The 27,778-nt window shown below is 44.9% G+C and overlaps 2 protein-coding genes across 10 annotated transcripts in view; one reads left to right on the top strand and one right to left on the bottom strand.

Moving 5' to 3' along the window:
- The window catches only part of SANBR (SANT and BTB domain regulator of CSR), a 35,759-nt gene extending 27,180 nt beyond the window's left edge, over positions 1–8,579 (top strand). For 6 of the 7 annotated variants that reach the window (XM_077925421.1, XM_028725151.2, XM_028725153.2 and 3 more), the window contains 7 exons: positions 405–504; positions 2,060–2,154; positions 2,898–2,926; positions 4,098–4,171; positions 5,089–5,177; positions 5,330–5,421; positions 6,146–8,579. In XM_077925421.1, the coding sequence (XP_077781547.1) occupies positions 405–504; positions 2,060–2,154; positions 2,898–2,926; positions 4,098–4,171; positions 5,089–5,177; positions 5,330–5,421; positions 6,146–6,182 (516 nt within the window). In that variant the 3' untranslated portion in view covers positions 6,183–8,579. The remainder of the gene's footprint in view (positions 1–404; positions 505–2,059; positions 2,155–2,897; positions 2,927–4,097; positions 4,172–5,088; positions 5,178–5,329; positions 5,422–6,145) is intronic. The other variant, XM_028725159.2, reaches the window with a different exon arrangement.
- Positions 8,580–12,843: 4,264 nt separating this feature from the next.
- USP34 (ubiquitin specific peptidase 34) overlaps positions 12,844–27,778 on the bottom strand; it is a 103,932-nt gene continuing 88,997 nt past the window's right edge. For all 3 annotated transcript variants that reach the window (XM_028725173.2, XM_028725174.2, XM_077925420.1), the window contains 14 exons: positions 27,196–27,343; positions 26,300–26,934; positions 25,045–25,202; positions 24,233–24,311; positions 23,568–23,694; positions 23,322–23,429; positions 22,271–22,375; positions 20,422–20,546; positions 19,839–19,962; positions 18,799–18,878; positions 17,831–17,971; positions 16,115–16,261; positions 14,844–15,003; positions 12,844–14,107 (listed from right to left, as the gene is read on the bottom strand). In XM_028725173.2, the coding sequence (XP_028581006.2) occupies positions 13,500–14,107; positions 14,844–15,003; positions 16,115–16,261; positions 17,831–17,971; positions 18,799–18,878; positions 19,839–19,962; positions 20,422–20,546; positions 22,271–22,375; positions 23,322–23,429; positions 23,568–23,694; positions 24,233–24,311; positions 25,045–25,202; positions 26,300–26,934; positions 27,196–27,343 (2,745 nt within the window). In that variant the 3' untranslated portion in view covers positions 12,844–13,499. The remainder of the gene's footprint in view (positions 14,108–14,843; positions 15,004–16,114; positions 16,262–17,830; positions 17,972–18,798; positions 18,879–19,838; positions 19,963–20,421; positions 20,547–22,270; positions 22,376–23,321; positions 23,430–23,567; positions 23,695–24,232; positions 24,312–25,044; positions 25,203–26,299; positions 26,935–27,195; positions 27,344–27,778) is intronic.

Raw genomic sequence — 27,778 nt, 5'->3', positions numbered from 1 at the left:
TAAAATGCATTGGGGTGGGATACCTATTTAAATGCATCTCTTTTTCAAAAACCACAAATGGTCTTATCAGCCTGCAGCACTGATTCCTAGCACAGTTGTTTGAGTTTTGACTCAAATTTGGCCTAGAAGCCGTGATGTAACATAATTGAGTATTGCAAAATTTGAGACTGAAGTTGTTTCTAGTTAAACTTTTTTGGAGTAAGGTAGGGTAGTCTGTTTTGGTCTCTACCTTTACAGATTAGGAGGAGACGAAGGCTCTTCAGCAAAAGCAGTTAGAGGATGTCAGCTGTCATTCTTGCTTACCTGTCAGGCCTTAATTTTTTTACTGGTTTGCAGAGCAGGAGGAACCTGTGGTCTTTTGGAGAGAAAAAGTGATAGTTGTTATGCTTTTTCCTTGACAATAGAAACAACAGTTGTTGCTTTCAGAAGATGATGAATACACCACTGGCTCTGAGGTCACAGAGGATGAAGTAGGCGATGAGGAAGAAGTATACAAGAAACCAGGTATATATTCCCTGCCTGTGACCTTGCAGGGATTCTCTGCTAGCAGTTATGGATTCTTCTCCTCCCCCATGTGTGTGTGTGAGAGAGAGAGAGGGAGAGAGAGAGAAGGTTGCCTGTTGGAAAAACAAACCTTGTCACAAGTAGCTCTATCATTTTTAATTACAATACTAAATTAAAAATTAAGCGAGTATTGTAATTTAAAATCTATGTGTGATGCAGGTGAGCATAAACCTCCATAGAGTTACACACAGCTCAACATCTTGAGAACCAGTGTGGTGTAATGGTTAAGAGTGGTAGACGTGTAATCTGGTGAACCGGATTCGATTCCCCGCTCCTCCACATGCACTGCTGGGTGACCTTGGGCTAGTCACACTTCTCGGAAGTCTCTCAGCCTCACTCACCTCACAGAGTGTTTGTTGTGGCGAAGGAAGGGAAAGGAAATTGTTAGCTGCTTTGAGAGTCTTTAGGGTAGTGATAAAGCAGGATATCAAATCCAAATTACTCCTCCTCTTCTTCTTCTTCTTCTTCTTCTTCTTCTTCTTCTTCTTCTTCTTCTTCTTCTTCTTCTCCTCCTCCTCCTCCTCCTCCTCCTCCTCCTCCTCCCTTTAAAGGATGTAATCCATGCACTCTTAAGTGCAGTGCTGGCCCACCTATTTCACCTTTTAAGCATTTTGGTGTACTGGCCAGGAAGGTTTTTAAAAACAACAAACAAACAAATTGTGGAATGTTATGGAATTGTGGGTTGGAACAGGTTTGAAGTGGAATTATAAGTATGTGATGGGGTGGAATAAATTCATTAAGGACTTTAAGATCAGCAAGGGGAACACAGTTACTCTTACCACTTCCTAATCTTGCACAGAGTACTGCCGCTCCAGTCCTCTGGTTACCGAGTGAAATTAGACAAGCCATTTTACGAAATATGAATTGTAAAACCAATTGCAGAAATGGTTTTGTCGTTTTCAGTCTTTTGTATTTTATCTCATTTCTCACTGCTTCAGTAGCTTTTGGCTGTGAAGAAGTTAATCTGTTAAATAGAATAACTAATGATTATTGGCTTGTGATGATGTGCTTCTTCACTGGTGGCATGGCTGTTAGGAAATGAACTCACTACTGAAACGCAAGAAGCCCCATCTGTACTGGCATACCACTGGCTATGGAAGATGCACCTGTTTACAGTGATACTCCCTTGACCTCACAAGCAGAGTCTTCTAGTTTTATTTGCTGTGATGTTTTAATGTTATTGTTTCATTGCATTTTTTAATCATGGATGTTTATATTTAATGCTTGCGTAATTTTTTTTATGCTTGTAAACTGCTTAGAAGCAATATATAGATAATGCAAAAGCGATAAATTAACTGGTGTTTGCCATTTTATTTGATGACGAAAGTCACTGCACAGGGAGACAAATCTGTCACATTTTGCAGTACTGCTCATATTTCCTCTATAGATCAGCCATGAAGAGAGAGAGAGATTTCAGAATTGCATCAATTGGCTGTTTTCTTTGAATGTGATAAATAGGAGGGGCGACTTCTAATTGACTTGCGCATATTATTAGCAGGAAGAAAAGAGCGGTCAAAGAAATCCCACAGACATCCAAAGAAACAAGTGTCTTCACCCAGTGTTCAAAAGAAGGAAAAGAATCTGGAGAAGGTAAATCCTGAGAGATCTTATCAACTATTATGCAACCTTTGCGAGGACATAAATCTGGCTATTTCTCTGTGGATTCATCTTATACCTTTGTTACTTTACTGAGGACAGCATGAACTTCACTTTGATTTAGTTTTTTAACCTGGTCCTGAAGATCAAGCTGCATCCAGTGAGAGTTGCTGAAATCTTTTATCAGTGTGCACCTGGGGATGATCTCCACTGAACTCAGTGGGACTTCCTTCTGAGTAGACATGGATAGAATTGCACTGTTTCTCAGGCTGTAATCCTGTGGTGAGGTAGGGAGATTGCATGGTGGTTGCTCTGCTACATCCAAAGTCTTGTCAGCTTGCTGTGGGTCAGGGAGAGGGGAAGTAATGCCTGCTGTCAGAACACAGCTGGCAGTATATCTGTTCCTGTGGAGCTTTCCACTTGTATACTGAGGACTCTTTCAGGTGAATAAGTACTGTTATGTCAGTGGTTTAGCACTTAGTCTGCTTCCAGTGGCCTCTCTAACCACTTTTAGGATTGCTCTGCCTACCCATATATATCTATCTGCCTCCAGAATCTGTTGCAATATGCTAAATTTGACTTTAAAACATTATCTTTTAAAAATGCTTTTATTTTTGCTGTGAACAACTGTGTCTTGAGTAGAATCCTATTCAGTTTGGCAGCTTGAAATTCTAAAGAAGTAACACTGATCTAAGGAATTTAAGCATACAGTCTTTATTCTGCCTTTCTTTCGACAGACTAATTCCAGAGATGCATCTCCTTTTATGTAAGTATTTTGGCTGATTTTTTTTTTTTTAAAAAAATTATTAAACAATTTCAGCATAACAGAATATCAATCCAAATAATCACATTATTTTTTCTTTCCCCCCACCCCTCCCTCTCCCCCCCACCAAGGACTTCCCTCAGCTCCCCTCTCTGATTTCTTTGCACATATTGTTCTCTGCATATTATAAAATTGTACATATCCTTGCTTTATCTATCATGCGTTCAACTAATATTTTGGCTGATTTTTAAAGGAAATGCAATTAGAATGCTTAGGCAAATCCATGAAGTGTAAGTGTCTCAGTGGCTATTGACTATGATGGTTAAGCTGAGCCTTCATGTTCAGAGCTGGCGTACCTCTGGACACCAGATGCAATTTAGGTTCGTTCTTCATTCTCCTTAAGATTAAACGGGAATCCAGTGCAGTCAATTCAGCAATGATAAAGAATGCTTTTAGGAAAAGATAATCCCCACTCATTGGACTGGTTCGCACAGAATGCCAAAGCATAGTTCTTGTGCTACAGGTATGAGACTTTCACTCATGTGCTTCTTCCTTCCTTCACATTCTCAGTTAGTTTATTCCTTGTTCAAGAGAAAACCTAAGTCCTGTTTGGGCATTCAGTCTCCTTAGGTGAAAACAAACATGCGGCAGTGAACAAGGATTCATTGCCAAGCCCTGCGCACCCAAGCATCACTTTTACACTGTTTAGAGCTCCCCATGCGTTTGAGGGTGAAAGTGGGAGAGAGCCCTTCTACCTATGGAGGCTCCCCATGCAGTTTGGAACAGCACACAAGGATTTTGAATGCCCAGATAGTCTATACCTAAACAGACAAAATGTGGCTGGTGTATCATCTCCAAACCAACTACAAGCCAGCTTTCAAACAGTAGTTTGCATTTCTGGCTTGGATGCAATGGCAAACTAACTGAACATGTGAGGAGGAGGAGGAGTATGTGAGCACAAGGCTTATTTCTGGCGTGCCAAGCCATGGTTTTGGCATGGCGACTGAATGAACGACTTTGCCCCGTATTCCAGAGGTCCCTGCAGAAAGCAAGAGGTGGTTTCAAGTGAGAGCAGTAAGCAATTGTGACCCTATGAACGGTGCCTGACTTTTGAACAAAATTGTGCTGATTGCTTTGGTTTTTGTTTCTCATGGCTTCTCTGCTGTTTAATTAGTGTCAGCATGCAGCAGAATAAGTGGGACGCATCCAGATCACTTAGATTCAACCAGGATGCTCAGAGAGAGGAAGGTAAGGTATACATTTTCCAAAACATTTGCCTGACTTACGTGGTGTAGCAACAGGAAATAAAGAAAAGCTTCATTCCACAGCTGCGTGAATATGGATATGGCAGGGTTCCATGAGAGAGAAATTGTGCCTGTACAGTCATACCTCATGTTACGTTTGCTTCATGTTACGTTCTTTCAGGTTACGTCCCGCGGTGACCCAGAAGTACCGGAAAGGGTTATTTCCGGGTTTCGCCGCTCATGCATGCGCAGAAGTGCTAAATTGCGCTTCGCGTATGCGGACAAGCACCAAATTGCGCTGCGCTGATACAGCGCTTCAGGTTGTGCTCTTTTCATGTTGCGAACGGGCCTCTGGAATGGATCCCGTTCGCAACCAGAGGTACTGCTGTACTTCCTTTTCTAATGCCAATGGAGCCCTATAGGCCTCATAAAAAGTAACTAGGGATATATACTTGACAAGCTGAACTGAACTGCCTCTTGTGCTTTCTCTGACGTGCACAGAATCAGCTCCTATGAAAGGAAGCTTCCCAGGTCATGTCGCTTAACCCACCTTAACAGAAGAACTTGCTAAATGAGGAACTTCTGAAATTTTGGGATGAAGGGCCCCTTGTGTATGTAGCATATGCACAACAAACACACAAACTGCTCTATGGCACCAGGAAATTGTAGCTTTGTAGTGTTGGGGCAGGGAGGATCTCCCTGCAGCAAAACCCCAGCACCTTACCAGTCTGCATTTCCCAGTATTATTGGGGAGGGGCATGATTGTTAAACTGATACAAAGGTAGATGTAGGAGTGACATCTTTGCAAGCGTGATTGGCAGAGGCAATTGTACCTCTTCCTCTTGCTTTGCAACAGTGGTGTCGGCACGGCACAAGAAAAGCCCTTTCTGATCCTCTGTTGCTATTTCATGTTGCTTGCAGATCAGCGGAGGATGGTCGAAATAACCGGACACCTAATAAAAATGAGGCTGGGGGAGCTTGACCGGACAAAATCAAAAGAGAACAAAGAAGTGAGTCTGGGGTTGGTGCTGGGGGGAACTCTGTCCCACTTTCACCCTTGGTTAGCAAGACTCTACCTCCTAACTTGCCTTTTGGTGCATGCATTAAAAAATAAAGCGCAATTTGGTTAACACTTTCTTGATTTGTCTATTGCGACTTTCAGTCTGCAGCTGGGATTTATGCAAGACTTGAAGCTCAGATCAGGGCAGCGGCACAGGTCAACACCCGCCAGAACGTCCCAGAAAAAAATATGAGGTAAACCCTTTAATTCAAATGGGATGGGGAGGAAAAGATGAGAGAAGCAAGGCGTCTTGACAAAATCTTATCAAAGTGTTCCTCTGCCAAATCCTTTATATGAAATGGCAAGCAAGACTTCCCCCTACAATTAGGGTATCTCCACTCTGACACAATAACTCCCAGAATGTTCTGTGAACTGCTGCTGCGACTTAATTTAATTTGCAAGACCTGTACCTGATTTAGGGATTTTACTTGGGGGTTCTCTTAGTACCAATACATTCCTTATGCTAATTATGCATTACTTGCTTGCTTTGGTCAGTTCTAAACTTAAAAAGCACACCACCCTAACTGGCAGTTATTTTTATTTTTCTGGTGCTGGTGTTATAATGTTCTAGTCTAGTTAATATTAATACTGAATCACTAATGACAATGTGCAGATGACCAGAAGTCACTAAAGTATCAAACCAGGCATAGGCAAACTCGGCCCTCCAGATGTTTTGAGACTACAGTTCCCATCATCCCTGACCACTGGTCCTGTTAGCTAGGGATGATGGGAGTTGTAGTCCCAGAACATCTGGAGGGCCGAGTTTGCCTATGCCTGTATCAAATGAACTGTTCTATAATTGGCAATTAATGACCACTGAGCCGGTTACAATCATTGCTGTGAATAACTTTCAATGGCACCTTTTGTCTCTCTCTCTCTCTGTGTGTAAAAAACCCCATGTATTTCTCTTAAATCTAGGATTAAAAGTCGCTTTGGCCAAGGCCGTCCCACGTAGAAACAATTGCACACAAAGCCGTCAAACAGAAGCCAAAGCACTTTTCTGCCTCCTTGGACTGCACTGGACTCCAGAACCTGGGCATGCCTCTTCCTAAAGCTTTCAAGTGACTGAATGCCATGTAAATTATTCTCTTTTTAATGAGTTGTAAATACGCCATTTCTTATATTAAACCAAGTGCATTCCCCCCCTGCCCCCCACCAAGCAATGGTGCACTTATAAACCTACAAAACGAATTTAACACCCTCATTTTGTTGAGGGTCGGAAAGAGTGGTGCTAACAAACTGGGGTTATTTCATATTCACGTGCTACTGAAATTTTGGGAGTGAATCAAGCCTTGGCCTTTTATCGGCGTTCTGTCTGGATACTGTGTGGCTCTCGCTTTTTCTTGCACTCCACTAGAATGGCTGAGGCGAATCTTGCTTGTGCTGACTTGGCTGTGGGGTGGCTCCAAAGAGGTTGACACCTCTCGCCTTTTTAATGTAGCTTAAGTTTACACTGAATAAAGATGGCTAGCTGGTCCTTTCCCTCTGGCAGGAAGCTTCCTGGCGGCATCCAGGGAAGCTGGGCATGTTGGGAGGTGGTTCAAACCGAGGCTTCTTTAGTGTTGAAGGAAAAAGCCATTCCTGGAAAAGGAAGAGCAATTGAGCATGGGAGAATATATTGCTCTCTCTCTGCAATCCATAATCCTTAGTGGGTACAGGTGACTCTTGCTGAGTCTTGTGTTTGGCTGCAGGACAGTGCAGATGAACAGAGCAGGGCCAAATATATTTCATGCTATACTTCTGCTTGGGCCATTTTCAGGAGTTGTGCCTAACCTCATAGGTAGCCTACATCTGATAGAGAGCACATCCAATATTCTGAAGCAAATACAATTGTGTACGTCTGATGGATTGGGAAAAGGCTGTTCGTTTCACCTGCTGTGGCCCCAGCTGAGTGGGCAGCAGTTCATATGCCAATTGTCAAGTGCCACTACTTTTTGTTGGATGTAGAGTTACTTTGCATTCTGAGCATGATGCATTCTTCATACCATTTTTATTCCACTTTGTGCTCATCCAAGAGGGTCCTTTATCTGCATTTTGGCACAAGGGGGTTTCCTTCTGTTGTTGCCTGTGTTGTACATTTTGTATGCATACACCTCTTTATACAAATATTTTTTGCAGAGGCATTTGTGCACAAAGGTCTTGCATTGTCGGTCTGTTTCTGAACCTGCATTGATCATTCCAGCTGAGTTAAAGGAATGGAATCCATCTTGTAGCAATTCTTGCAGAGAGTAGAGGGAAATCCTTTGTTTTCAGTGACAATTCCTTTTTTTAAAAAAACAACAACTGGCAGGAGACAAGAACAAGACCTGGACGTTTCAAACTGTGGTCATGGATCATACTTCCCTTTGCCCCCTACTGAGATATATCTCTCCCACAGCTCAATACCCTTTCAAAATGAACAGTCTTGATTTTTAAGCCACCTTGCCCACTTACTGAATTTGATTATTAAAGCAATGGTCTGGTTTGCATGTCACATTAAACTGAAGTTAAAATAAACTATGTTTAAATGTGAACAAAAAATGTGGAATTGTGAATGCTTTGTTCCTCATAGCCATGTTACTGAGAATCAAGCCTTGGCCTGGCTTGTCATGTCATGTCATTCAAAACTGGGCTATGGTTTGTTTCTTCAAAAACCACAAGTGGAAGCCCTGGTTTGTTCGTACTAATGGTGTTTATTTAGGTGAAAGAAACCATGGAACTGGATTTGAATGACACAAGAAGGCAGGCCTAGGCAGGAGTAATCGACCCATAATTTTGACAGCATGTGCTAGTGCATTGCACAGTCACATTAAAGCCATCATTTATTTTAACATGGGAACCAAGCGAATGTATGAAAGGAGCCTGAAAGGGTATCTTCTGAACTGGAGCATTAATTCTGTTTTTCCTTGTCATCTGCAGTGATGTCTGCTATGCCCTCCCCCCCTTTAACCAACAGTGAAAAAGTACCCAGTGACTCTTAGCTGGCTTCATCTTAAATGCATCCAAATATGACTAAGCAAAGCTATGGACAGGAATCTTGGTTTGTGTGTTATGCCACAAAGAGAGAATCTGGTTTCTAGGGTCGGGAGTCCTCACAGTGTATCCATTAAATTATGACAACAATAATAATAATGGAGCAAATGTCTAGTTCTCATGACTGAGACTTGGAAAGTAAGCTGCTGTATGTAAACAAGTTGTAGACTAAGTATGATGAATGGTATATTATAGTAATGAACTCAAGGGATTTTTTTCTTCTCAAAGCTGTGTAAAGAGATGCGCCAAATGTTTGTGCTTAAAGCAACACTTTGCCAGATGTTTAGTGCACACACAAAAAAATCCAAATACGAGTTAATAAAGTTGAAGTAGCATACCATTTTCATCTGATTTATTGTGGGTTCTGTGTAGGCTGCATTCAGTATTTTTCTCCACCCTCTCCTGCCAGCTTCCAGATCGCTTGGGCCCAGTGCCAGAGGAGCCCCTGCTAAAGTCAGAGGTCGATAGCAGGGCACATGGCTTTGCAGAGAAAAGGTTCCAGATTCAATTCCAGTGGCAGTTCTGGGGAAGACTTCTGCTTTAGAGCCCAGGGAATTACTGCTAGCCACTAAAGCAAATATTTGGCTAGATGTAAAAAGTAAATGCTAGGGACCGGGTGGCGCTGTGGGTTAAACCACAGAGCCTAGGACTTGCCGATCAGAAGGTCGGCGGTTCGAATCCCCGTGACGGGGTGAGCTCCCGTTGCTCGGTCCCAGCTCCTGCCAACCTAGCAGTTCGAAAGCACGTCAAAGTGCAAGTAGATAAATAGGTACCGCTCTGGCGGGAAGGTAAACGGTGCTGTTCTGGTTTGCCAGAAGTGGCTTAGTCATGACCCGGAAGCTGTACGCCGGCTCCCTCGGCCAATAAAGCGAGATGAGTGCCGCAACCCCAGAATCGGTCACGACTGGACCTAATGGTCAGGGGTCCCTTTACCTTTTAAAAAGTAAATGAGCCCTGGACGGTTAGGTCCAGTCAAAGGCAACTATGGGGTGCAGCAGTCTGATTCGGGTATAAGGCAAATTTGTATTCAGTGTTTTGCTACAGCAGCATAACATGTTAAAATACCAAGGTTGTTGGTATCATAAATGGATGTGAGCTGATTGAACTCTGTCAAAGATGGAGTGAATGGGTCCCTAGGACCATTGCTGACCGAATTAAGGCAGGAGCCGAAATCGTGGTTGAGGTGCCACTGCTGCTGCCTGATTGCTCACAAGGACCATTGCAGGAGTTGAATGGCTTCTGCAGAGCCTTTCCCATAGTAACAGAGAAGCCATGTGGTACTGGCCAAATGTCCCTACCTGGCCTAGCTGATGCAGAAGGTAATTTGGATGCCTCCTGCATGCCAACTGGGGAAATGGGTAAGCATTTCCCCTCACTTATGACCAACACGCAATCACAATCCATCTGCGATGCCACAGGGAAAGTTTGAGAACAAAGCTGAAATTGATCGGCCTGCATAAAGGACATTTTGCAATGGTTACTTTAACGTTGCTCAGCAAGTGAAAAGCCCAAACGGCATGTGTACATTTTCCTAAGAGTTCTGAAACTTAGGCAGAGCTCATGATTCTGTATGTGTGTGCTGAAACACATTTGGACTGCATCACGATAAAATATTGAAGTGAAAACGCCACTTACTGCAGGCCAACATCCACTATAAGTCAGTTCGACATGCTTTTTGTATTTGTATATTCTCATGTAGCAGAAAAGTCCTATACAGTTAGTAGCAGGCCTTTCCACCAACATGTTAGCTGTTAACTCATTAAATTCTTACGGCATTGAAACAAATTATTGGTGAATAAAAAAAAATAAAAGAAATCTGTGTTTATATTGGCATTATCTCCCAAACTTTGCATTGCATTGGTGGTGTGCTTCTGAATAATAATAATAATAATAATAATAATAATAATAATAATAATTTTTTATTATTTATACCCCACCCATCTGGCAGGATTTCCCCAGCCACTCTGGGCGGCTTCCAACAAAAGATTAAAATACAATATATTAAACATTAAAAGCTTCCCTAAACAGGGCTGCCTTCAGATGTCTTCTAAAAGTCTGGTAGTTGTTTTTGTCATTGACATCTGGTGGGAGGGCGTTCCACAGGGCAGGTGCCACTACTGAGAATTCCCTCTGCCTGGTCCCCTGTAGCTTTGCTTCTCACAGTGAGGGAACTGCCAGAAGGCATTCGGTGCTGGACCTCAGTGTCCGGGCAGAACGATGGGGGTAGAGACGCTCCTTCAGGTATACTGGACCAAGGCCGTTTAGGGCTTTGAAGGTCAGCACCAACACTTTGAATTGTGCTTGGAAACGTACTGGGAGCCAGCATACGGTAGGTCTTTCAAGACCGGTGTTAGGCGGCCGCTCCCAGTCACCAGTCTAGCTGTCGCGTTCTGGATTAATTGTAATTTCCAGGTCACCTTCAAAGGTAGCTCCACATACGAGCGCATTGCAGTAGTCCAAGCGAGAGACAACTAGAGCATGCACCACTCTGGCAAGACAGTCTGCTGGCAGGTAGGTTCTCAGCCTGCATACCAGATGGAGCTGATAAACAGCTGCCCTGGACACAGAATGCATGAAAACAGGTTCTACAAAAGGCTTAGTCAAATACAGTTAACTCCCAAATGTACCTATAAGGTGATTCCTGAATGGTGGTTTTTTTTTAATTATAACATGGTGTGTCATTATAATTACATTCCTATACCACCATTTATCCAAGGATCACAGGACAATTTAGAATATAAACACACAATACATATAGTAACAAACAAAAACAATTCCCCCACCCCCCTCCCTGATGCAGAGATTGCTTAATTAGCCAAAGGCCTCGAAGAGGAATGCTTTTCCCTGGTGCCTAAAAATATATGATGAAGGTGCCAGATGAGCCTCCCTGGGGAGGGCATTCCACTAACAGGGAGCCACTGCAGAAAAGGGGCATTCTTGTGTCACTGCCATCCGGATCTCTTGTGAAGTAGGCACATGAAGAAGAGCGTTCAATGATGATCACAGGGTCCAGGTCGTGAGAGGTGGTCCTTGAGGTACTGCAGTCCTGAGCTGTTTAAAGCTTTATAGGTCAAGACCAGCACTTTGAATTGAGCCCAGAAACTAACTGGCAGCCAGTGGAACTGGGCCAGGATCAGTGCAATATGCTCAAATGGTCCTGACCTAGCAACCAACCTGTCCACTGAATTCTGCACCGGCTGAAGTTTCTGAACTATCTTTAGAGGCAGTTCCATGTCTAAGGCATTACAGTAATCTAACCTAGGGGTTACCAGAGCAGATAACAGACATTTGGAGCACAGCACAAGGAAGCTGATAGAAGGCGCTCCACACCACAAAGGTCACCTAAGCCTCAAGCAACAGCAAGATTTCCAGAAGTATCCCCAAGATGCGCATCTGCTCCTTCAGGAGGAGTGTAACCCCATCCAGGGCAGGCAGCCTCCCATCCATCCGGTCTAGGGAACTGCCCACTAACAATACCCATGTCTAAGCAGGGCTGAAGGGACGCGGGTGGCACTGTGGCTTAAACCACAAAGCCTAGGACTTATCAGAAGTTGGTGGTTCGAATCCCCATGACGGGGTGAGCTCCCGTTGCTCGGTCCCTGCTCCTGCCAACCTAGCAGTTTGAAAGCACGTCAAAGTGCAAGTAGATAAAAAGGTACCACTCCTGCGGGAAGGTAAACGGTGTTTCCGTGCGCTGCTCTGGTTCGCCAGAAGCGGCTTAGTCATGCTGGCCACATGACCCGGAAGCTGTACGCCGGCTCCCTCGGCCAATAAAGCGAGATGAGCGCCGCAACCCCAGAATCGGTCACGACTGGGCCTAATGGTCAGGGGTCCCCCCTTTAAGCAGGGCTGAGTTTCAGTTTGTTGGCTCTCGTCTAGGCTATTGCTGAGGCAAGACAATGTTCCAATACATCCACTGGCTACCAGATTGGTAAGACGCGCAGGAACAGTGGGAGGAACCAGCTGGGGAACCACCAAAGGAAGAAAGGCTCAGAGCCCAGGGAATGGTGGTGGGACGATGATGGGTGGTCAGATTGAAAAGACTGGGAAGAGGTGTTGGAAGCTGATGGGGTAACAGGGCTCAGTGAGCTGGGAGAGTCTGGCAGAGAGAGGTCAAGCAAAAGTAGAATCCAGTGAGTGGGAGAAGGGAGTCGGGAGAGTGAAGTCATGGGTGCCCCCTCCCTCTTACTCCCAAAACCAGGAGAAGTATTAAACAAGAAAAGCAAAGACAGGTTGCAAGCAGACACAGACTGACTGCTTGCAAGAAACCCTGAGGAGGAGGCAACATAAAGTTGGGGAGCAGGGGCTTTTAGTCTCTGCAAATGGTTTCATGGAGTAGGACCTATGGGGCATAAGCGGCTGTGCTCATTAGGCCTGAAACCCAGCCAAGTCTCTGAAGATAGGTGGGTCAGACAATCTGGAGGAGGGGGCACATGCAGCATATGAACTTATTCCCCCAGAGGGAGAACAATAAACAAGAACCGGGTCCAATTTATCATATCCCAGACTAGTTCCGAGTCATCCAGGTGAGGCTCTTAGCTTGCAACTTTGGTAAAAAAATAAATAAAACTGGAGCACTGAGGCAACATATATAAAAACGAATGAAAAGTCGTCACAATCAGTTTAATGAAGTGCACAGAATAGCAATCGGTCATGTCAATAAAAATAAAACAATTAATTTTACATCAAGTGTGCTTTATTTCCTCCACAGGTATTCTGTTAAATAAAGCACCATATATATATATATTTATATATATACTGTCAGGCCACAGCTAGAGGATTCTTTACAGAATCAAATTTCTTGTGGTTGTTTAGTATACAAGTAAACTTAATTTTGATAATAAAAACCACAGCGATTGGAGGCAATTTGCCTCTATTGTAAGGTACAAAACTGGCACAGAGGACACCATATTATACACAGTAAAAATGCCATCAGTTTAAATTACATCATACAGGGCGAGGAGACCCTGTTCTCCCAGACAGCCATATTAAATGAAAGCCACTACAGTGAACTTTGAATTACATAAAACATATTCATTATCTGATTGCCCTTTAAGAAAGTGTACGGTAGATGCTAATTTTTTTCCTTTTTAATCTGGAGTTCTGCCTGACCAAGAATTAAGCATATAAATTTAATCTTGCAATTCAAGCAGAAAGCACTGGACAAACTGAAGCACAAAACAGAAATAAGCAAAACTTATACAAACAGCATTTTTGAAGGGGGGAAAAAGACTTTAAAAGCAGACATGCTCCTCTATTGTCAAGAAGCAGCTTGGTTTCCTTTGCCAGATATCCTCGAAACCACATGAATCGTAGACTCAATGGTCCTGCAAAGGATGTCTAAAATGTCTTGCTGCTGCTGCATGTGACTCAAGAGTCCTCTGGAATGGCTGCAACTGAGCGACAAGCCAGACTCGGGGTCCTGCGAGGCTTGACCTTCACAATTCTTCAAATCTGTGAGGTCAGACAGAACAGCAGAAATGGATGTGGAGGGGAACTCTGCGTCATCCTCAACAACGTTGGAATCCTTCGAGCTCGGTGGCTCTTTCAGCTCTTTACATTCTTCAAACCTACCGCTGCCTGGCTGCTCCTCCCCATGCTGCGACCGGGCAGCTAGCATCATGTCTTCCGAGAACGAAGACGGAACTTCCATCCGGTACTCTTTGACGGAGCTGTTTTCCGGGGAGGGCAGGTCCTGCTCCGTGCCCGGGTCAATGATCGAGGAGTCTCTGGTCTCGTTATCTGAGGTGCTAGTTGGAGTCAAGGCCTCCCTGGGTTCAGTTTTCAGATCACTGATGCAACTGTCTACTGTGTGCTCCTCGTCGCTGCTAACCCGTCTTCTTTTTACTGGAGTAGCTCCTTCATCATCTATAAGGTCGAAATACAGCATGCTGTCATACACACATCTGATTTGCTCCATAGCAAACTTCTGACACTCAGGGCAAGGGCACTTTTTTCCTGAGCTATGCTTCGCTCTTAGACTCAACGAGAGTCAAAAATTGTCTTCACCAGCTACTAGAACAATGGGCAAATGCTTGCAACTAGAAGATAGCTCAGCTAGCCACCCACATTTGGCTCTGGGCCTGTCCAGCAATTGATATCCCTTGGCAAGAAGGAAAAAAAGCTGGCTGCCCTTGGGTTAGGAAATGGGACTGTGCTTTCTAAGGTATCATCTGGCCTCCTGGGTATAGATGCCTATTGTGAAGGCATCTCACTGCATCTCAAACATCTTTAGCCAGGAGGATGTCATTACTCATATCCTGGATGTGTTTATGGCCAATATATGGGTATCCAAGTCAGAGTGGGAGATGCCTCCAACATGACGCATGCTCCGAAACACAGGCTATGGCTTGATTTGGACACAGTTTCTGCTTACCTGTGTAGCAACATCAAAGCGCTCCAGTTTTACAACTGCTTAACCCAGTTAGCTGCTTTAAAAGGGGGGGGGGGTGCTTGGCATTTCATGGGATACCAGTAAGAACACTGGGCAAAGGGACAGCAAGTAATCAATATAAAGAGAGCTAGTGAAATCTGAAAATGCAGTTAACAGAAGCCAAATCAGCATCTAGAGGGGTGGGGAGTCAAGGACCACTCCAGAACAAACCTTTAGTTTTTCTTTCTTTGGCTTCTTGCTCCTGCAGCGAGTTCTTCTGTTGTTGGCAAGTCCTGCATTTGTTTAACAGTTCTTGCAGTGTTGGAATTAGGGCAGCGTTCAGCTGTTTGGGGGTGTGCACAGAAAGCAGCAAAGTGAGGGCTCGAAGGTCCTGGAAAAGAAAATCCAGAAAAATCCACTTACTTAATGAAGATCCAGTTCTAAACTCCGAAAGATCTGACGTGGGAACATTGAAATGCTGCTGAAAGGATTGTAAGATGTTTGCATCCCAGCAGAACAAACACCTGAATCATTTTACACTATGACAACTTTAAACAAGCAACTTATGCTCAGATAATGAACTTAATAGGATGCCATGGGAGAGGACAGGCCATACTGACCACAGTTTTATTGGGACTGCAATGTTCAATTAAATTAAAAACAAATGTTTAAGCAATTAATAAGGTGCCCTGGCTAAACAGGCACATTTCATTTTTTAAAAATTTGGAAGATAAATATATAAAACACAGCATCTTGAAAGAGGCACCCTCACCTTTAAGCTTGGTGTGTGCTATCACATATGCACACATGCATGATTTGAATGAACACCAAATATGCTCACATCTTCACTTTTTTTTTTACCCATATGAAAATGTTTGCTAACTGAATCAATGGCTTAATCAATTAAAGCCTGCACGATTATCTTCATCCAGCCTCCTCAGAACAATCAATGTCTACACAGAGCTCACTGAGGGGTACTTTCACACATTAATTACTTCTAGCTACACATCCTGGCTTCCTTATCTAAATTTTGCCAAGTCATACCAGTGAAGTCACAGCTCTGGTTCAGAGGTAATAGTATTAGCCCAATAAACCATGGTTTCTCAAACTATCTTGTATACCTTCTTGTGTTCCCTTGTGTGCCTGATTTTGGCGCTTCTATTTCTGCTCGCTAAACCGCAATATCCCACTAGGTCTGAACCTAGAAAGTGGTGGTTTAATTGCTAATTACAATTCAGGACATGAGACCAGCATCAATCCTGGTACAACTCCATGTGCCATTCTTTTTCCAACTTGGAATACTGAGAGGAATTTCCCCAGCCCATCTCAAAAAGAATATAGCAGACCAACAGACTGTATACAGGCATTTTTAAAACAACAACAACAACAACAACAACTCAGTTATGACTTTTAGAAACATACACTGAAGGCACAGCAGAATGACAATAAACCTCTGGTATTTATTTTAAGCTGAAAGGGAAGGGGGAAGAGAGGTAACTTACCCCATTTAAAGTGGAGCTTGCTTTAAAAATTTCAACTCGCTGATTGGCGAAATCTGATTCTAAGCTCTGATACTGGTTGATCAGATTTGTAACCAAATTATTGATTACTCCAGCACAATTTGCTTCAGAAAAAACCTGCCCTTGCACCTGTAAAAAAATTAAACATGATTTTTAAACTTGGCTCATGAGACACAATTGATTCAAGTGATCACAGTGCTGCTGTCAACACAGCTATGGAAGTGGTATGTGTGCTTTGATATTCCTTCATTGCCGGGGGTTGGACTTGATAACCCCCAGGGTCCCTTCCAACTCTACAATTCTATGATTCTGTGACTTATTTCAATTGGTCAGTGGACTGCAGAAGTAGCAGCCATGTGTGTATTCTGTCCTCACGTTTGCAAGGAAGTGTGTGGATTTTCTTTCTTAGATAAGACGGAAATACGAAACACCTTCCATCCCACTCCCTACGGAACAAACTCAGCAGAAGCTCTAAGCATCCTACCTACAGTCTAGGAGTCCACCCAGCATCTTACAGCTGAGTGTTCCTTTTCTTCAATCACACCAAGCCTATGTGTGGTTACGATCTAATTCAGTGGTTTTCAACCAGCATGCTGTGGCACCCTGGGGTGCCTTGTATGATAGTCAGGGGTGCCACGGACAACACTGGCCTCTTTCCTTCCCTTCCTCCTCTGATGCCCTCTCATCTCAGCCTCCCAAAGACTTGCACGGCTGTGACGTTAACATATGAGAGTGCTGGAGGTGAAATAGTTAAACAGGTTACCCAATCAGGACCCGGGGGTGGAGTCAGAGGGACTATAAAACTAGCTCTGGGAGGGGCAAAGGGGGGAGTTCGTTGGGAGTTGGGTGGCTGGTTGGAGTGGGAGTGAATTGGGATAGAGTCTGTGGATGGGTTGAGTTAGTGTAGCGAAATAAGCTGAGTCAGGAACAGGTAGGAGCTAGGAAGACAAGTAAATATCTGAGAGGTGGTTTAGTGAGTGAGAGCAGGTAGCGGAAGTTATAGGTCTGGATAGGCAAACCATTATTGTAATTGACCGATACCGTTTATGAAACCACACGCTTGTTAAACTGCAATAAATAAACAAAAGTTTATGTTCCAATTTAACCCTGACTGGACTCAGTATTGTACCAGGTAGGGCCTGGGTGGTGTCAGCGAGAAATAAAGTGGTGGCACAGGGATCAATGGACGGTGAAACGTCCGGGGACCCTGTGTGATCGAGGACCCTTCCTCCTCTGATGCTCTCTCATCTCAGCATCCCAAAGACTTGCACGACTGTTTGTTGCAGCAGCAGCCCTGGCTACAACGCCCCCCCCCCCAGGCAAATGGTGCCTCTGGGGCTGGCCAGAGGGTACTTCCCAGGTCCCTGTGGGGCAGTGTGAGGAGGCACCTCTCTTTAGGGCAGGGGAAGGGGCAGCGGGAGCGACTGCCCAGAGGACTCCCAAGGAGAGGGGAGAGGAGGCTGAGGGAACGCTCCACAAGGGAGGGTGTTTGAAAAGGAGTGTGGGGCTGCCAGCTCCGCAGGCATGGGGTGACATAACTGGGCTCCTGAGCCCCACAGAGGTGCCGCAAAAAGAATGTAGTCAGTCAAGGGAGCCGTGGACACAAAAAAGGTTGAAAACCTCTGGTCTAATTAATATGAGTCAAAGCTTTGTGAGGGTGCACTGAGCAACTCACACACAGATGCCTGATGGACATACCTTTAGAAGAAAATGCGTTAAGAAAGTGTACACAACGTTGTTATTGAGAAAGGTCCTTTCGTCCATGAGGATGCATTTAATGTATTCTGCAAACACAGGGTCCTCGCACAGGAGCTTGATGCAGTTCTTTGACATGGCAGACTGAAGGGAGAAAGAAAAGACTTCAAAACCGGTGCCAGTTTTGTGTTGCTGCTGGAGACAACGGCTGCAGTCTTTTTGCACAAATGCACCAGACAACACTTATTCACTCCAGCAGGGCTTGCGAAGGCAGCTTAGCAGAGAAGTGCTGCACAAAGTTGCCACGGTTCCTCAGCACTTGCAGGCCGCTTTACGAACCACAAGGTGCTTGCATAGGAAATAGCAGCACCTGCTGGACTGCTTATAGCTAGAGCTACATTGGTTCACAGTGGGACATGGGTGGCGCTGTGGGTTAAACCACAGAGCCTAGGGCTTGCTGATCAGAAGGTCGGCGGTTCGAATCCCCGCGACGGGGTGAGCTCCCGTTGCTCGGTCCCTGCTCCTGCCAACCTAGCAGTTCGAAAACACGTCAAAGTGCAAGTAGATAAATAGGTACCACTCCAGCGGGAAGGTAAACGGCGTTTCCGTGCGCTGCTCTGGTTCACCAGAAGCAGCTTAGTCATGCTGGCCACATGACCCGGAAGCTGTACGCCGGCTCCCTGGGCCAGTAAAGCGAGATGAGCGCCGGAACCCCAGAGTCGGCCACAACTGGACCTAATGGTCAGGGGGTCCCTGTACCTTACATTGGTTCACATGTGGTAAATGGGAAGCTGGGCTTATGCGAAGGTCAGACTCTCTAGCCACCTAGCCCAATGGTGTCCCTCCAACTGGCAGCAGCTCCCAAGGGTCTCAGGCAGGCAGAGGTCTTTCACAACACCTGCTACCACAGATCATTTTAAGTGAAGATTGTCAAGGACTGAGAGCTGCTTGCGAAGCACACAACATTTTACCTGAGTTTGGCAAAGCTCAGTCCAAAGTTTGGGAAACAAAGCTAGATGAAGAGGCAGGCCTTCGTATGCGACGAGGACACCTACAATTTGGAAAGAGAAGCAGCAGCAATTTCAGCGGGTTGGAACATTCTCCGAAGGTTTAAAACATTTTCATTCAGATCATGATAAATGATCAGCAATATACACAAAAGTTATATGGGCTCCCTCTTTACTGTCCTTCCACTGGCAGGTGAAGACTGTTTTATTCTGACAGGACTGGGGGGACTGGCTGTTTTTAAGGAAAGAGCCTTCATTCATTCATTCATTCATTCATTGAATTTATATACTGTCCTATACCCAGAGGTCTCAGGGTCTCACAGAATAAAATCAAAATATAAAACCACATAATAAAAATAAAAACAACAACCCAATAACACCCCCAAAAACACATTTTAAACATAGTGCTGTTTTTACTATCTGTATGTTCATAGATTTGCTTTTACAGTATATAGCGTTAATTCTATAATACCTTAACTACTTCTTAACCACCGTTGTTTATATATTTTTAGCTTTTTAATTTTATCCATGTTATTTGAATTTTTGTAAGCTGCATTGAGTCCAAGTTTGGGGAAAGGATGGAATATAAATAAAATTAATTAAATAACAAACAAACAAACAAACAAATAAACAAATGGAGATTTTTCCTTCCTAGCCTGAACCTCAGGAAGGAAAATCTCTCTTTTTGTTTGTTATTTAATTAATTTTCTGCACTGCTTTCACTGCTATTTAAGGCTAGGTCTTAATGGGTTGGCAGCGTAACAGGGTCTCTCTCTCCCGTGAGCCTGGTCAGCATTTCCAATGGTCAGGCACAATGAGACTTGTAGCTATGGATTCCCAATCCCCCACCCAGAGCCTTACAATGAAAGATTTGCTCAATGAAATGCTCAGGTACACTTGAAAGGCTTTAAATACACTGCTGCATTTAGTCTCTTGTTTAAGCAACAGCTGCCACCCCCCGGGTGCTGAGATTCTTTAGGGAGAAGCGTCACTTCTGTACTTACTCATCTTTACTAAGGTCTCTGTGAACTTCTCACAATTGATGGCAACTCGGCACAGCAGATGGATGAACTGATGATACGAGAAAAAGTAATCTAGCAGCATGCGGTCATAAACTTCATCTTTGCCCTGAAGGTGTAAGGGAAACGGGTTTATTGCCACGTGGTTTCAAAAGAGTGGAAGTGGAAAAGCAACTAACTGGCGAATGTCTCTGTGCACGTATCTGCACTTAACCCTTCCCCTGCCCACGACTTCCCCACTCCTCCTGAGCCACCCTCAACTATTGCACAAAGTTTAAACGTATTTGGAACCCTGTGTGTGTATGTGAAAGAAAGATTTGGAGCACGGAAGTGATCGGTGAGGAAAGATTTAAGTATTCTCCATCCTGCTTCCAAAAGCAGTTTCCTTCTTATTAACACACCACTGCAGCAGACTAGTTGCCAGCATTTTGTAACATGCACAACATTTAACAGCAGTCTTCAGCACCAGCTGTGAGCGAAGTCCACTGCTTCCAAGGCACAGCAGTCTTGGAGCCTTGCTCAACCCCACCAGGAATCCCAACGAGAAGCCCCTCCCCAACAGATGTACCTTGCTGGCTTCAACCATAGTAGGCAAGAGGCACATATTAAGCTCAGGGCGAGGTGGGCGGATGTTACTTTTGCCTCCTATCAATTTCAAATTTTCACGGCATGGGAAGTAAGGACCAAGAGACACTGAAACAGAAATTAGAGAACAAAAAACAGGCATTTAATCTATGCAGCTTGACACTTAAACCAGTAATGTTCTTAAAAACAATAAAAACAAAAATGTGTGTGTGTGTGCGCGCACACACAAGATCCAGACTCAGTATTTAGTTCCATTCAAATATTTAGCACTTTCCTTGTTATGGCATCCCAACCTGAGGCTGGAGCCAGAAGGTCAGAGGCAAACAGGAAGCTTCCAAGTCTTAGACTGATGGGAAAGGTGCTGGCTACGGAAGTTTGTCACTTTGGTTGCTTTTCATTCGCAATCCCTCCCCACCAGCTGTTTGCAACTGCTCGACTGGGAAACCTGCTCTTGAAGGCCGGCTGGGAGAGAGCGACAGGATTAAGCACCTCCCACGCATGTTCTTTCCCATCCAGGCAAATGCAACGTGAGAGGCAAGCGCAGAACATGGGATCCCTCGCTTGCTACCAAACATCTTAGTGCCCCCCACCTTGAGATCTTTGCACCATCTGCCCCAGTACCGGCTATTTCCAAAGCCCATCTCACCTGCTTGCTAGAACAGCGACCCTGCCTGCCCGCCCAATCCTTGCTGCTTTTTGACACTGTGGACTCTTTCCCAAAACCTTACTTGTTCTGCAGAAACTTTCCTTAAAACTTCGCATCACCACCTCCTCAGGTGCAACCCAACTGCATCAGCAACTGCAATCATTCCCATCAACATGTAGTCATGTTACCAATACCATTTATTGGCAGGTTTATAATTTACCCAATTGTTATCCAAGCTCCTTGGAATGGGAGCCTGCGTGATGACAAGTGGCGGTCATGGGCAAGCACCTGGGCTGAGATATCGACCCACCATCTCACCCTCATTTGTTCCCAGGTGATTCCTGCTCTTTATTACTACCCCTCCTGTTCTGATGCTGTGATGAACATTTACAGTGGTACCTCGGGTTAAGAACTTAATTCATTACAGAGGTCTGTTCTTAACCTGAAACTGTTCTTAACCTGAAGCACCACTTTAGCTAATGGGGCCTCCCGCTGCTGCCACTGCACGATTTCTGTTCTCATCCTGCAGCAAAGTTCTTAACCCGAGGTAATTTTTCTGGGTTAGTGGAGTCTGTAACCTGAAGCGTATGTAACCCAAGGCACCACTGTATTTTCATTCACAAGGTTTTAACCTGCCTTTTCAGGGCAAATTGCCCTCAAAAGGTTGCTTTCGAGACTCTAAGACACAATCCAATTACAAAACAGACATACACCCCAATCACCAGCTTAAAGCGTTGTTTTTAACTACAGTACAGTTCAGCCAAACAGAGATATTAATAAAGGTGTCTTCAGAGGTGTGTTTTTTAAAGACCTGCAATGATGAGGCTGTACATATCTCCACAGGAATGGAGTTCCAAAGGCATGGGGCTACCACTGAGAAAGCCTTGGCCTAGTACCTGCCCATCTAATAGGTATTATGTACAAAGCTGCTCTGCTTTCTTTTTTTAATCAGACTATTCCTTATGTCTTCTCCCCCTGTTGATAAAGTCAGCCCAGTAAAAGTATGCTTGAAATTACTTAAATAAGCCATATCCCTTGAGGTCAAAAGGGAGAACCCCTCACCTTCCTGGGCTGCCTTTTGTCTTGGGGGAAATCTGAAATCTCAGAACAATTGAATCCTGCAACAAAATCCTGGGCTAGACACGCAAACAGTTAACAACAGGCCTTTTCAACCAGAAACACGTACTTGGGATGTTGCTGTGGTGGTATGTGCAATGGTTGTGCTGCAGAAATGGAACCAGAGTGTGCAGGAAATCGTGAGGGCTTAAGAGCACCAGCTCCTTGAGGACATCTGCAAAGCAAACATTGGTTTTGCATTTTTCTCAAGATATAGGTCTGGGGTCAACTGCTCACTTGACAAAAGTGAAATACCCTGCATAAATCTTCTCTTTTAGCAAAAGGTTCAAAGAGGGTTTAAGATGTGCTGCTTTGCAAGCAGCTTTCCTGAAAGAAAGATGCTTGTGAAGCGGCTGCCGTATCCCACAGGATCAGTGGCTCTGCTCAACAGCTGTTGAAAGAAGGCATTGCTTCTGCAGGGCAGGGCATCAGGCAGAAAGAACCACTACGTTGGGCCTAACTCATCCTGACGAGATGCAGCTGCCCGTCAGGTAGAGCTTGTCCTATTCACATGGTTCTCCTGCCCGATGCCCCTGCCTCCCGACAGTCACAAATTGCTCCGGCCATCCAACCCGAATCACAGCAATCCGTGGCTGTCTGTACCCAACTCACCCAATGCCCACGTCCCTCTCCAGATATGCCTGGTTTGGTTGAATCCGATGCACAGTTCCAGTAGCTACCACAGCTAATCTGTGCGATGCTCTTCGGATGGTAGAAATTACAGGCATGGGTGTTTGGAAAAACCTAGGTGCTTTAACTGAGCCAGATCCTTCTCCTCCCCACATCCACCAATCATTTCAGGCTGAATGCATGTGTCACTGAAGAGTCTAAGGGAGAAGGGAAGTATGAACTGGGCTATAAACGGGGGCATTTGGGCAGCACGTGTGAAACACGCACCTGGAGATGGATGGGGACACTGTTAGCAGCCTTTGATGTTTTTCTACAAGAGGGTCTCGACCATCAAGCCCCCTCCACTCTGAAATGCCCCCCTCCATTTTTGTATGTTCTATGCCTGCATGTGAGCACCCAGCTTTAGAAAAAAAGACTGATTAATAGAAAGCTTTCTTAAATGTTAACTGTTCATCAAGCCTTTGGGCGGCGCTAACCCAAATAAACCTTACCTATACAAGTGTTTCTAAGTTCCGGGGGGCTGTATGAATTTAGCAAAGTTAAAAGTTTGTGGGCAAATTCTATTCGCTCCTGCCATTGGATCAGTGCTTGTTTCACATCTGCAAATACAACAACATGGTTTGGTCAGTCGACCGCTATGAATCGTTGAATTATACTGGCAATTATACGTCGGCTACCCCCCACCCTTTCATTTTTAAAAGAGAAATGTAAATATAAGTAATAAATAACGCCCAAACCTTTTCTTTGCAGATATGGCCGGGTGGACTTGAGAACAGAAAGGAATATGGACAGAAGCTCAACCAGGTCTCCAGTTACGTGGCAAGCTGTGGCTTCGTGGTACATCATGTGCAATGTGTTGAAGGACTGCAAATAGATATATATATATATTAAAAGGTAAAGGTACCCCTGCCCGTACGGGCCAGTCTTGACAGACTCTAGGGTTGTGCGCCCATCTCACTCAAGAGGCCGGGGGCCAGCGCTGTCCGGAGACACTTCCGGGTCACGTGGCCAGCGTGACAAAGCTGCATCTGGCGAGCCAGAGCCGCACACGGAACGCCGTTTACCTTCCCGCTATTAAGCGGTCCCTATTTATCTACTTGCACCCGGGAGTGCTTTCGAACTGCTAGGTTGGCAGGCGCTGGGACCGAGCGACGGGAGCGCACCCCGCCGCGGGAATTCGAACCGCCGACCTTTCGATCGGCAAGCCCTAGTCACTGAGGCTTTTACCCACAGCGCCACCCGCATCCCCATATATATATTAGAAAGTAGTATAAGCATGTTACTAACATTTCAAAAAGCATTTATATGAATATAGTGTCCTCATATAATTTACTCTGTTATGTTTCCTCAGCACAAGTTTTTTTTTAAAACCCCCCACAAACAATAGGAATGATATTCTTACCTCCGTCATCAGGATTAAGCCTCTGTTGAACACAACAAGAAGCCGGTCCTCATCTGTTTCTAGTAATATTCGGAAGGCACTAGGGGGAGAAAACAGTAAGGGAGAAACATGAGCTCAAGCATGCTACCATATTGTTTGTTTTAAATTATTTTTTTATTAGCGATTGTGACGTTTTGAAAATAGGTGCAAGGGAGGAGCAGGCATACTGGGAGGGCAAAATGTGGCACTGTGTCCTGAACATAAGAAGATCCTGCTGCATCAGGCCAATGGATCACCTAGTCTAGCAGCCTGTTCTTGCAGTGGCCAACTGGATTCTTATGGGCAGCCCAAGAGCAAGACCTGGGAACAACCGCCAGTGAACATGGTGTATCAAATATAATTATTCACTCTCGATCCTGGTGACAGGCCTTGCATTAAAAATGATGATGTATCTTTCCTTCACCCCTGGAAAATGCGCTCTGCGGGGGAGAATGAGTGCCAAACAGAAAACTATGCAACACAAAGGTACATAAGCAAATTTCAGTGTGATCTCTCCAGTTTTCAATGTGAGTGCAGGAGAGAAAAGGGGAAATACCCACATTTGTTTGGTGCCTAGGGAAACAAAAATAAAGGGGGATGCGCACATCAGCAGGGAGGATCCCAGCACTGTAGGCACTAAACGAAATTAATATTCACAAAATAGCAGAAAGCACAATCATGACTGCTTGGCTCCTTTGTACATTCTCTCCCTCTGTGTGTGTGCAGTTACCAGATTTCAACTTTTTATATGGTCCATGAATTTCTTTTATACCAATATTCCAAAAGTGAGGTACCTTATTAAAGTAGTCCAGCATGACCGTCCATCTAAGCAGCGAAGGTAACAGCTTATGGTAGTTTTCTTAAACTGCTTAATGTCTTCCAGCTCTTCCTCTCTCATATCTGGCCTCTGAGCTACAAACAGTTGCATGAGGTTAAACAGCTCCTCCACAGCCTAAAGAAACCAGAACAAGCATCAGGCTAAAACAGTCACCTTAACAAACAATTTTCAAGTCCTGATCATTAATTCACTGGGGGGCAGGGATGCTCCTAGAATAAAGCAAATTCCAAGAATCAGGAAATTTGAACACCCAAGCATTTGCTTTCTAATGCCACATTTAAAATGAAAAGCACTCTTGGGTTCATGGGGTTCTAATTTTTGCCCCCTGCCAATCCTATTAAATTGCCGCCCTTCATATTTATGGAATAAAAGGTAAAGGTAAAGGGACCCCTGACCATTAGGTCCAGTCGTGGCCAAACTCTGGGGTTGCGGCGCTCATCTTGCTTTATTGGCCGAGGGAGCCGGCGTACAGCTTCCGGGTCATGTGGCCAGCATGACTAAGCCGCTTCTGGCGAACCAGAGCAGCGCACAGAAACGCCGTTTACCTTCCTGCTGGAGCGGTACCTATTTATTTACTAGCACTTTGACATGCTTTCGAACTGCTAGGTTGGCAGGAGCAGGGACCGAGCAATGGGAGCTCACCCCGTCACGGGGATTTGAACCGCTGACCTTCTGATCAGCAAGTCCTAGGCGCTGTAGTTTAACCCACAGCGCCACCCACATCCTTATTTATGGAATAATCCTCCCCAAATACAAAATCAAGTAAATGTATGGTAAAATTAAAAGATAAAAGCACCCTAAAACTGGAAGGGGTGGGACATATTACAGGTGCCTGGGCTCTTGTTTTCTTCACCATCTCTAAATTAGGTATCAACAACTGGAGAACCCAGTCGCAAATTGAGCCCTCTCAATGCCACCAGTTGGCCTTGTAGAGGCAGGAAAAGCAAGGAGGGATTGTTCCATTTGAAGCAAGAGAGTTTGAAGCCTTCGAGCAACAAAAGGAGCCAAGGCCACTCAGAGACATCCAGCACAGAAGGGAGAAACAACTGCATTCACTGGATGGGCTCTGGGCCCCGATACCTTCTGTAGTTTCCTCAAAATGCCACTCCCGTAAAAAGCTGCTGGCCAATCAGAATCCTGGCTCTTGTGTTATAGAAAATCCCAGCACAACACCAATTTCCCCATCCTGTCTGTTGGGCGAAGGGACTTACCCCAGGGTACTGGCTAGCGTGTGGGGTGAGATTCTTAAAGGCCCACTGAATATTCTGATGAGAAGCCAGCTGCCTGGTGAATGCAGGGGACTGCTCACAGCACAGCCGCAGAATGCCGTAGTAGGCAGGGAGCATCCCGCGGTTAAAGAGCACCACATCCTGGTCGTCGTGGTCCGCTAGGATGTAATTGAAGGCAATGTTCTTGGTGACTACGGGGTTCTGTACAATAAGGCGCACATTCTCGGGGCAGTCGACACAGACGTTGTACCAGAAAGAGAGCAAGGCCTGCTTGTTGTGGTTGGTGGCGATGGCGGGCTCAGAGAGCTTCGGCTGGAAAAGGTTCCACAAGTCCATGAAATAGGTAGAAAACATCAGTTTTTCCGTTTTGGAAATCAAGCAGTAGGTCATGAAGCTGAAGTAGGGCACCAGTTTCGTAGTCCCATGAACGGCAGCGTCTACATAGAGCTTAGCTCGCGAGAGCAGCCCAAGGAGCACGTTATAGACCTGGTGAAGGACGACCGTGGTGTCTGGGCTAAGGGGAAGGTCCCGAGTGGGGATGTGGAGTGAGCGGGTGGATCGGAACATCTGTCGGAATGAATTGCTTGGAATGAGAGAGACCAGAAGGTAGGCAGCAGCTGCAAAGGGGGGAAAAAACACAGGTGAACAGACAGACCAAACCTCACCAGGTAGAGCTTGAGTTTCATAAAACCACACATAATACAGATAGGAGAAAGGGAAACACAGCTAGACCTTCCAAATATTCAAATACTGTTAAGTGAAATAAACAAAACAGCAGAGCTCACATTCTCCTTTACAACCACAATTAAACGACAACAAAACAATTATGCAAAAGTTAAAACCAGAAAAGGGTAATTTCCTCCCACTTAACAACTTACAGGTTCTCACTCTAGGGTAGTTGTGAGCCAAAAGAAAGCGTTCTACCCAGTTCTCCATATTCTGCAACACCCAACTGTGGGCAAGCTTATTTCGGGGCGTCTGCACCGCTAGCCAATCCAGGCACTGAGAAGGGTTGTACTCAATCACCTAGGTGGGAAAAAGGGGGGAAATGGAAGAGTCAGACAAACTCACATAGACTCCTGATTGGCATTCAACATATTGTGAACATGGCCAAGACTGCAGGTATTGAACAAGGCTGCATGTGTGCTTTTCTGCAAGAGGGGTGCAGTGTATTGCACATTTTGCCTCAGATGCAGGTATCTGATGTGATACTTGTTCATGAAACAGACAGAAGGCAAGGTAGCCCTGACAGTAGTTAGCTACTTTAAGTATTCCCCCATAATCCGAAATCTAACTTGGGGAGACATACCCCTAACCCTGCGTCTCTAATCGGCTACTCCCTTAACACATGGAAGGGAGGCTTCCTGTACAGGACAGTAGGCGCAATTCAAACTGTTCACTGGTTCAGGCGGTGGAGTCCTCCCATGGGGATTTTCTGCATGGGGAGCAATTACTCGAAAA

This window comes from Podarcis muralis, chromosome 3, assembly GCF_964188315.1.
Source record: "Podarcis muralis chromosome 3, rPodMur119.hap1.1, whole genome shotgun sequence".
In the NCBI taxonomy this organism is placed as follows: Eukaryota; Metazoa; Chordata; class Lepidosauria; order Squamata; family Lacertidae; genus Podarcis; species Podarcis muralis.
The sequence above is the reverse complement of the archived record's forward strand: the minus strand, read 5'-3'. Positions and strand labels throughout refer to the sequence as shown.